Source organism: Sminthopsis crassicaudata, chromosome 5 (genome assembly GCF_048593235.1).
Source record: "Sminthopsis crassicaudata isolate SCR6 chromosome 5, ASM4859323v1, whole genome shotgun sequence".
In the NCBI taxonomy this organism is placed as follows: domain Eukaryota; kingdom Metazoa; phylum Chordata; class Mammalia; order Dasyuromorphia; family Dasyuridae; genus Sminthopsis; species Sminthopsis crassicaudata.
In genome coordinates this window covers 228,274,373-228,285,467 of record NC_133621.1, presented here as the reverse complement: position 1 = coordinate 228,285,467, position 11,095 = coordinate 228,274,373, and the positions used below count along the sequence as shown (strand labels likewise).

The window sequence follows — 11,095 nt, the reverse complement described above, 5'->3', positions numbered from 1 at the left end:
GTAAACTAAAGCTGGAAACACATCCTACCTGTTTCTTCACATTTCCGATCTCTGACTGTAGCCTCTGGATAGCCCGATTGAGCTCCGATATCTCCATCTTGGTGTTCTTCAGGTCATCATCATGTCTTCCAGCTGTAATTTGGAGCTCCTGGTACTATAGGTCAAAGACCACATCACACTCAATGATAACTCACTTGTGTTCCTTAAGCCTGAGCCTAGGAATCAGAGCCAATCTTTCTAAAGAATAACCTCCTAAATAGTCAAGGTGCCTTCAGCCTCGAGTTGTCCTTTGCCTTCCATGGCCCATCTGAATAGTTTACTATCCCATGACTTCTGGATTCAAACTCTAATCCAGTCAGGCAAACTTTCGCCCTCTACCTACCTTCACCTAATCTCTCCCATTTTTGGATCTTTACACTAATCATTCCTCTAAGATGTCCCTCCTCTCAAATTTGTACCCAGGCTTATTATTCGTTTCTCCAAACCTTCCCTGATTAGCTTAAATGACTAGTCAAATCATTAGTTCCCTATCCTCTGCATTTATAGACCTCAATGCACTTAATTTGCATTTTCTTCTTTTTTTCTGTAGCCCTATGGCTGTATCCAACAGAGCATTTCTTCCTTTAGCCCATTAGCTTCCCAAAAATAACATATAGATTTCTTCCCTCTGCATCTCCTCCAGTATTTATAACAGAAATCTGAAGGTAGAGGACTCTGAATTTGGATTTCTATTATTTTAACATATTTAAGTTCTCTACAATTTAATTAAATTGATCCCCATCTTAAGTATATGGGGCATTTGAAAGAGTCTATTCCACTTTGAGCTTTGAACTAAGGTATAGAGCAGTTAAATTAAGGCTAAGCCCAAGACAGCTGTGGAGTCACTCACCTTGTCCTGGTACCTCGCTTCAGTCTCACTCTTGCTCTTCTGGAAAATTAGTTCATATTGTTCCTGGACCTCCCGGATAATGCTGTCTAAATCCAGACTACGATTGTTATCCATGGAGAGGATGACATTAGTGTCACTGGTGGTAGTCTGCATCTGGGACAGCTCCTATGAGAGAGAGAGAGAGAGAGAGAGAGAGAGAGAGAGAGAGAGAGAGAGAGAGAGAGAGAGAGAGAGAGAAGGACAAGAAGGAGGAAGAGGAGGAGGAGGAGGAGGAAGGGAGGGAGGGAGGAGAAATAAAGAGAAAAACAAAGAGACATAAACAAATACAGAAAGAGACCGAGACCAAATGATAGAGACAAGAGATAGAGAGAGTTGCTCAGTTTTTGCCTCCATCATCCCTCCAGGGAAATTCTCCATATTTCTCCAGGAAGCTTTCCATACCTAGATCCCAGTTTCCCCAATCCTGCCAGCAATATTCCAAAAAGTACACAAACTCTTCTGTAGAGTTTTGCCGTGCTATCTATCTATAGTCAATTTTCTCTATCTCTACCCTAAGTGTGTGTCTCACCTTTTTCAGCAGAAGATAGATCCCAGAGGGCAAGAATTATACTGCCACTTATTGGTAAACCTACCTCAACAACGGAGAAAAAGATCTGCAAAAGGGACTTTTAAAGATTGGGAAGCCTCTATTTATTGCTTGCCAAATAAAGTATAAACTCTTGGTCTTGGCACTCAGGGCCCTATACAATCTGTCTCCAACCTACCTTTCTAGACTTATGCTATCTTCTTTCATCATATTCTGTGTTCTAGCCAAACGAGACTACTCTCCATTTCCTGTTCTAAATCAATCTTCTTATGTTTCAGTATTTTGGGTCACAACATTCTCCATCTTTAATCTGTCCAAATCCATCCTTTCCTTCAAGACTAAATTCAGGGGTCACTCCTCCATGAAACTTTCTTTGAATTCTTCCTCAAAGGGAAAAGTGATGTCTCTTTCTTCCAGTCTCTCAGAGTCTATCCACTCTCCCATGTATCATTGTTACATGTGTTCATATTTTTCTCCCCTAATACAATATTAATTCTCTGATAAAAGAGCTCCATCATATCTCTATGTATAGATGTCTAGCCTCCTTATTTATAGGAGGTCCTCAATAAATGTTTCTTGACTTTATTCTTAGTTTTAAGGGGTGATTCTTGGATAAGTGAAAGGATAAATACACTGTAAAATGTGTGTCATATACACTATATATAAAATATACATGTATATATTTGTTTTTAAATTGAATTTAAGCTGAAATAAATCAGTGACTAGTAGACAGGACCACACCTAATCTATCCAAGATTTAATATTTTGTATAGGTAATTAAAACCTCTAGAGAAAAGCAAAAATATCATCCTGAGCCTAATATCTGAGCTAATACTCATAAATATTTTTCCTGAAATTTTTTCTGTTAAGAACAATTCCAGAAATACCCCCCAAAGAGTAGATAAGACCCTAAAGACTGAGATTCATTTCCTCCACAGAATCATGCCACATTCATAATTTTAAACAATAGAAAATTCTGACTTCCTATAGATTGACCTTACCGCTTCATACAGGAACTTCAAGAAATCAGTTTCCTTGATCATTGCGTCCACCCTAGACTGTAGGTCAACTCTGTTCATATAGGCAGCATCTACATCCTGAAAAAAGTAGAGATTATTTTAGTCTCCTTACCATTTTCCAAATATTGATGGGTAAACTGTTTTCCTAACTTCCCACTTGCTGGTTTTTTACCTGAGGGTAGAAGAACCTCAAGAAAGGAATGGAGTCTGAAATCTTGTCAGTACAGTTATTTACAAACAGTTCTGACCCAAGTTCTGGTCATGGGAAATAGAAAGACAAAATATTGATTTTACCAAACCACAATACTTGGTTCACCCTAGTTCTCCTTTAGCTAGATCTCCTTTGGATCATGAATAATCAAAAGATCATTAATGATTTTAATATAACTCTTAGGAGATAAGAATTAAGAGATCTAAAGCAGTCTCTCTTTCATATGTCCCTCCTTCAGATTAAACTTTTCTCATCTAAGGAGATGACATAATTTGGATGTCAGTGATACCTGAGAGGCCAACTTGTTCATTCCCCTATCTCCAAGCATCTGGCATCACTGAAGATGAAAAGAGTCAGAATCTAAGGGTATCCCAGAACTTCCCTCAGTTACTTGTAATGTAGGGGAAATGATGTCAAAGGTCTATTATAGCTCAAACCCTATGAACTTATTACTCAGGTTTACAACTTTCACTCTTGGCTCTTTCTAAGTGGCATCTAGTCCTTTCTAGTCACTCACCTTCTTCAGAATGACAAAATCATTCTCAGCATTGGTCCTCTTATGGATTTCTTCCTCATACCTGCAGGGAGAAAGATGCAAGAAAAACATAAGTGAGCAAACCTTGGATTCTTTAGGTGTTCCCTTCAAGTATAAACAGTCTGATGCACACTTGTCTATGGGATTGAACATCTTCCCCAGACTGATTGCTGGTAGTATTCCAGATTAAGTCCAAGGTCAAGAAAATAAGAGTTCAAATCCAGCTGTGTGACCCTGGGCAAGTTACCTTTATTCTGGAAACCACATTCAAATCTATATTTCAATCAGACCTCCTCAATATGTGTGACATCTCTCTCTATTAGAATATAAACTCATTGAAGGCAGGGATTATAATACTTTTATATTTAGATTTCCAGAGCATAGAGCACAGTATAAGACACATAACAGGCACTTATTAAATGCTTCTTTTATTCATCCATCCATTTAAGTCTAGCATTCTTTCCACTATACCATACTGTTAACCTAAAAATGTCAGTTATAGTTTTGGAAAGTATTGGGCTACTTTATTAATATATAATTGGGTAATAAAACACTCCAATACACTTTTATTACTACTATGACACACTTACAGCTGTATATCTCATTCTGGGGTATTTATTATGATGAATTTCCTAAGTACACACCATAGAGGTTAGTTCAGAAATGGGGCAAGTTAAAGAGGAAAAGTAGTCTGAGATTAACGTTAGATAATTATGTCATTTATACGTTATACTGTGCTGTCATTACCATTGCTCTTAAAAGGCTAATAATAGTAGCTAGTTATAATAGCTAACTATATAAATAACTTATATACTGCCTAAAAATTAGCAAAGCTCTTTACAGATGTTATCTCATTTGATCTTCACAATCCTCAGAGGTGCTATACCATTTTACTAATGAGGAAACGGAGACAGAGAAATCCAGAGTCACACAGTTATTAGGAGGCTAAGGCAGGATTTCAATTCAGGTCTTTTTGCCTCCCAAGTCCAATAAGGGAATAGTATCCCCTAATACACATCAAAAATCCTTCCACTCCAAGTAGATGATTTCTGTAATGTTTTGACTGAAAAACTCTCTTATTGCAGTCAGCCTGGAAAAGGATATCTAATAAAATACTTTGGTAGCAATTGACAGACTTGTAATGATAATGTGGGTAACCTCCATGATGTGCTGGGGTTTTCAGAGCTAGTATTTTAATGGAGGTGTAATAACACGTATCAAAATACATACATACTATATCTAAATACTAAATACTTTGGGTTTCATAACCTTAAAAAAAAAAAAAAAAGGTTTTTATGTACATTATGTACATTACAATCTCACAAGTGTCCTAGAGATAAGTAAGACAGGAAGTTATCCTCATTCTATAGGTGAGAACTAAGCCGCAGAAAGTAGGTCACCTAGCTACTACTTCCTCAAAGCCAAATTTCCTTCCTCGATCTGGGAAGTTTTCCTAACATATCCTATTCCCCACCTCTTCCCACCCTGGGCTCCCATACTCACTTGTTCTTGTAATCTTCTACTAAGTCTTGCATGCTTCTTATCTCTAAGTCTTGGCGCATCCGGTCTCCATTCAGCCCATCCAGCTGCCTCCTCAACTCAGTGATATAGGACTCCAAGATGGGCTCCAGGTTTTTGCTCCTGGTGGACGTCCTCACCTGCTGCAGCAGGTCCCATTTTGTCTGCAGGACCTGGTTCTGCTGCTCCAGGAACCGTACCTGAATGCCAAAAGAATTACTATAGCCTAGACTCTTGGACTTTGCCATCAGTCCTATACTTAAACCCCTGAAACACATTGTAAAAGCTTTTTGAGATCAGTGATTGTTTCACTTTTCTGTCTGTATCCCTGGTGCTTAGTACATCATTTGGCCCATAGTAAATATATAATAAATGCTTTTTCATTCATTGATTGATTTCTTCTCCTACAAAAAAAAAAAAAAAAAAAAAAAAGAGTATAATACTCCACTTAATTAGGTTTTGTGAGAAAAATAATTAGGAAATAAACATATAACCATCCATACTATCTGTTTTCATTGAATACCTACCAAGTCCTCCTTTTTCCTCTTAACTCTGTATTTGGAACTATCTCCAGCCCTTGCTAACTTATCTTTAGTTCTCTGGGTCAGAGAGAGCAGCAATCGACCACTTCCCTGTCTCCTAGGCTCTTCCCAATCCCCATTACTCTCCCTTCCAGCATCAGGCCACCTCTTCCTGAAAGAAAGGGCTCTTTTGTTATTGGGCTGCTGAGTTAAAGGGTTGCTGCAAAGTGGCAATGATGATACCCATCTGAAACAAAAATCTATATTGCTTCTAGGCCCTGGAAGCCCCTAAATCTCAAGCCCCTTATATTTGAAGGGCTAGATATTTACTGATTATGGCTTGGAAACAAACCAAAAAAAAAAAAAAAAAAAAAAAAAAAAATCCCAGACAGGAAAATCTCCCATGATTCTCTTTTTTGTTTATTTCACTGGGAAAAGGGATTGAGCAAGAGGCTTTCAAGGGTGGTGTCAATATGACCTGTTTTTATGGGAGAGTTTTCACAAAGATACTCTGTGAGAAATTCCAGTTCTCCACAACCTATTTTTATCCTGCAATTAATCACAGGAAAAACATCAAAACTGATAAGGGAACTTCAGGATCATCTAGTCTATCTTTTCATAGAGAAGAAGACAAAGGCCAAGAAAAGTGAAATGACTTTCCAAACATCACTCAACTTGTAAATGGCAAAGATTTTAATAGAGATTAATCCTATAGAGGTCCAAGTCCAACCCTTTTCCTAATGAGTGGAGAGATTAGATATAATCAACAAAACTGCTGCTGTGCTTCTACAATATATATGCTTAGCACTGCGTGAAGCATAAGGTAAGGAATGAGAACAGAGATGGATATAAAGAATAGACTTAAACCCTGCTTGGAGAATTTTATAGTCTAGTTCATCTTAGGATGTCATTCCTCCATTACTTAGCCCAAGGTTTTGCACACAGTGCTCACTTAATAAATATTTGTGCAATGGGTAAGAATCAAGTAGATAATAAGTAATGGGGAATTTATTTTTTTATTGTCTTGGCCAATATCCAATAGTTGGGACATTGATTAAAAAGAATGTTCACACAACAAGGGTAATCTGTGCTCTGTCTACAATTTTATCATGTATGAGAGGAGAAAACTTGAAGGAGGAGGAGGAGAAGGAGCAGGAGGAGGAGAAGGAGGAAAAGGAGGAGAGGAAGGAGGAAATTTTCTTTTCTAGAATCAGACAGAAAAAAAAAAAAAAGAGAAGGAAGAGCAGCAGAAACAGGAGGACGAACAGAAGGAGGAAGAGGAGAGAAGCCAAATCCTTTTTTCCTTCTGATAGACCATCTCAATCTCTAGAGTAGAGGTCTTTAAAGTTGTTTGGGTTCTGGACCCCTTCTCAGAATCATGTTTTTAAAATGCATAAAGAGGAGGAGGAAACCTTCACCAGTAGAAACCCAAAGTAATTAAGAAGGCAACTTCCAACAGGTTTTTCCTTTCCATGTACTCCTATGTCCTCCCACAATCACTTCTGAATTATTCTCAATGTCTGCTCTCCTCTTTTGACACCCCTCTTTGGAATCTTACTGCTGAAATACAAATTAGACATGTCCACGTTTCCAGGTAAGTTAATAGACTGAATTGGTTCTCCATTTAGTCTCTAACACTCCCATCCTGTATGAACTCGGGAAAAGTGGCTGAACTTCTCTGGGAAGTGATTGAACCTCTCTAGACCTCTGCTTCTTCATTGCACCATAGCCAGGAGGATGAAAAGAAATTCATCTCCACCTTCTGGGAATCCTCCCAAGAATGATGCAACAGTTCCTATGTGGAGTCCCAGTTCACAGGGTGGAAAAGGAGGGAAAAGGAAGGGCCTTTGCTGTTGCTAGGCTTACAAAGTACTTAATGATTTCTCCTCTAGAATCAGGCAGAAAATGGGATTAGAACAGGTAGTCTTAGAAGGAAAGGAAGGGTATAGAAAAAAGGAGGGTTTTTTTTTCCCTGTAATTCCACATTGTTGGATCTGGTAATTTTTACATACAGCCAGAGGTACTTGCTGGATCAAGGATCTGCTCCATCAGAGCTTTCCAAATCTTGCACCAGAGAGGATATGGGTGGGAAGTCAGAGTCTTTTTTTTTTTCCTTCTGACAGACCATCATAATCCCTGAAACAAGGATCCTTAAATTTGGCTGGGTTCTGGACTCCTTCTTAAACAATGTTTTTAAATGCATAAAATAAAATATATTAGAGTATAAAGTAAAACAATTATAATAAAATACAATTGCCAAAAAAAATCTAAGGAATAAGCTTATGTATTCCAGATTAAAAATACTTGCTATAAAATAATTGTTTGGACATGTGTGTATATATATATATATATATATATATATATATATATATATATTATATTTAACTTATACTTTAACATACTTAACATGTGTTGGTCTGTCTGCCATCTTGGAGAGGGGGTGGGGGGAAGGAAGGGAAAAGTTGGAACAAAAGGTTTTGCAATTGTCAATGCTGAAAAATTACCCATGCACATATCTTGTAAATAAAAAGCTATAATAAAAAAATAAAAAAATATTTGCTATAGAACTAGATCATCTAGTCCAAAGTTCTTATTTTACAGAAGTGGAAAGGGAGAAGGAGATGTGAGATGACTCCAGTGTCCCCTCAGATTATGCCTGTTTCTCCCCCAAGGGAAAGAGGAGGAGCAAAGTTAAAGCATCTCCTAGAGGAGTCATCTTAGAAAATTGAATTGCTTCCCCTCAGGTCACAAACTCTGAGGTGGAGAATCAGGCATATTAGACTTAGCATCCTAAAGACCTGAGTTCAAATACTACTTCAGACACTTCCTAGCTAGTTGACTTTGAGCAAACCACTCAACCTCTTACAGCCTGATCTATTTTCCTGATCTATAAAATGAGTGGACTGTAACCAATGATTTCTAAAGTCCCCATTAGATATGAACCTAGGATTCTAGAACACATTATTAGACTAGAGCTAGATGGTCAGTCAGTCAATCAATCAATAAGCATTTATTAAGCTTCTGTTGTGTGCCTTGTACTAGAGATACAAAGAAAGATACTAAGCAGTAGAGATACAAAGAAAGGCAAAAGACACCTGCCCTTGAGACAACAGGCCAGTCTTATTCACTGTGGGGTGCCCAGTGCTGTTGACTCTGTAGTCAGCCATGCTGATTAGCCAGCACCCAGAAATTGGTGCCTCCCTCTATCACTCCTTGAACTTAGCAGCAAGTCACTCACCTTGTCAATGAAAGAAGCAAATTTGTTGTTGAGAACTTTGATTTGCTCACGTTCTTCACTTTTCACCTTCTGAAACTCAGGGTCCACCTCTACCCCAAGAGGCTGAAGGAGGCTCTGATTAATGGTCACCTCCCGAATGCCCCCTGGGGGACAGGAAGGACCAAACCCCCCAAGGCCAAAGCCACTACTCCCTAAACTTCTGCTTCCAAAGCTACGCCCAAAACCTCTGCCTCCTCTGCTCTGCCAGAAGCCACTGGTTCCATCCCCCACCAGGCTGCTGGAGATGCTTCTGTGCCCACTCAGATTATAGAGGCTTTGGCTGGTGTAGCTGCCCCTAAGTCGACTGTAGCCTCTAAAGCCGCCACCACCACCACCACCACCACCACCTGCACACCTCCCACCTATGCGACACACAGATCCACCGCCCTGGCTTCTGCCACCAAAGGCCCCAGAGGAGCTGACGTTGTAAACATGCCTGCTCCCCAATCCAAAGGCAGACCTAGAACTGAACTGCCGGCTCATTGTTTCTCAAGCATTCAGAGAGATAGGTAGAAGAAGAAGAGACTCTGTCAGGAAGGAAGAGAAGATTAGACTGGGAAGGAGACAACTCCTTTGACAAGAAAACTGGCACTGCCCCTTATATATGCAATTGGGCTGGGTACATTCTCCAACCCTTGGGAGGAGAATAATATTTAGTTTACCTGCCAGCAATGAGTCTGGTTCAAAACTAATACCTAGGAGTTGCAAAAACTCCATTGTAGACGAACTTCCCTAACTTGCTTATTTATCTTTCATCTCTCTCTACCTGTTTAGAGATTCAACTAAAATGATCACCCAGGATATGGTTGCTGAAAACTCCTCTATCATTTCCCCCTAAACATTAAGTCATTTTTTCCAAGCAACTCAAGAGAGTTGTTTGTTTGGAGATGCGCCCTGAAATCTGGGGCAAATTCTGGGGGTGCCTGGTCATCCTCCAACACTAATTGTGATGGCTCGGGCTGGGATTGGAGGGCAGTTTCTGGAACAAGAATCCTGGAGCTGTTTGGTAGGTCCCCTCTGCTGTCCTTCCCACACCACTCCTGCCCTGTGTGTTGTTATTACTGCAAAAGCCTTAGATTTTTATCCCATAAAAGACTGGGAGCCCTGAGCAAGATGAGTCAGAAGTAGGGTAGTGGAACAGAGGGAGGAATCAACCCTAAGCTCTCTCACTAACTGTATGATTTGGAGCAAGTCACTTAATTTCTTAGACCCTCAGTCATCTCATCCCCAAAATGAGGATAAAAACACCTTGTCCCTTCCCACAGGGTTATTGGAAATGTAAAAAATATTTAAGCATGAATATACTTTGTAACCAGACCCAGCTCTATGTGGACCTCTCTTTGTGAAACTTAGAAAAGTTTCAATAAGAAGCTATTACATATGATACACTGTTCAGAATGCTGGGTAAAGAAATTCCTATAAATTCATTGTATCCCTTTAACATGCGGTAAGATCCATATATCACTTATCCGAAACCTTAGCACATTACTAGTGGGTTGATTATCAGCCAGTATAAATTCAAGGAAATACAAGTTTATGCTAGAATTCACATGAGCCAAATCAAATTAGAAAGGTCCATCTGCTAGTAGAAAAATCAAGTAGATTGTTTTCAAACCAAAAAGAAATCTCTTTTTGATTATTCTCTGTTTTGCATTTCCATTAGGGTAGATCATAGAAAGCTGGCTCTAGTTAATCAATCAATCCACAGATTATCGAATACCTACTGAACAGCCAGACACTATGCTGAACATTAGAGAGATAAATAAAAGCAAAAGACCCTGTTCTCTAGGAGTTTGCATTCTAATGAGGGAGATAACATATATATAAACAGGAATGTTCCAAAAAAAAAAAAAAAAAAACATACAGAGTAGACAAAAGGTAACTTTAGAAGAAAAGACTCTGGAAGCTAAGGGGACCAGGAAAGACTTCCTGCAGAAAGTGATATTTGAGCTGAATGTTGAAGAAATACAATGGTTCCATGAGGCAGTGGTGAGGAAGAAAAAGCATTCCAATGCAAAAATCACAGCAATGGGAGTTGGAATGTTGTGTTCAGGGAACAGCAAGCATATCAATTTAACTAGATTATAAAGTTCATGAGGAGAATAAAGTATAAGAAGACTAGAAAAGTAGTCAGTAAATTTGGGGCTAATTAGTTCGCCTTCCTGAACCTTTGTTTTCTCATCTATAAAACCAAAGTGGTACTCAGAGGCTTGGACTAAAATCTACTTTCCAAGTAGACAGAAACTAGGCATAGACCAACATCTCATACCATATACCAAGATAAAGCCAAAATGGGTACATGATTTAGAAATAAAAGATAAGCAAATTAGAGGAGCATGGAAAAAAATCACCTGAGAGATCTATAGATAAGAGTTTATGATCAAACAGAGGGTGGAGAAGGTAAAATGGATAATTTTGATTACCTGAAATTATAAAGGGTTTGCACAAACAAAGCCAATGTAGTCAAAATTGGAAGGAAAACAGAAAACGTGGGGGCAGGAGAATTTTAGAGCAAATTTCTCTGCTAAAGGCATTATGT

At 38.8% G+C, this 11,095-nt stretch overlaps 1 protein-coding gene across 1 annotated transcript in view; it reads right to left on the bottom strand.

Moving 5' to 3' along the window:
- Positions 1–9,114, bottom strand: part of LOC141544296 (keratin, type II cytoskeletal 1b-like) — a 14,071-nt gene extending 4,957 nt beyond the window's left edge. Inside the window, exons 1-6 of the mRNA XM_074270303.1 lie at positions 8,518–9,114; positions 4,744–4,958; positions 3,223–3,283; positions 2,477–2,572; positions 890–1,054; positions 29–154 (exon numbers count right to left, since the gene is read on the bottom strand). Of these exons, the coding sequence (XP_074126404.1) occupies positions 29–154; positions 890–1,054; positions 2,477–2,572; positions 3,223–3,283; positions 4,744–4,958; positions 8,518–9,039 (1,185 nt within the window). The 5' untranslated portion in view covers positions 9,040–9,114. The remainder of the gene's footprint in view (positions 1–28; positions 155–889; positions 1,055–2,476; positions 2,573–3,222; positions 3,284–4,743; positions 4,959–8,517) is intronic.
- Between the last annotated feature and the right edge of the window lie 1,981 nt (positions 9,115–11,095).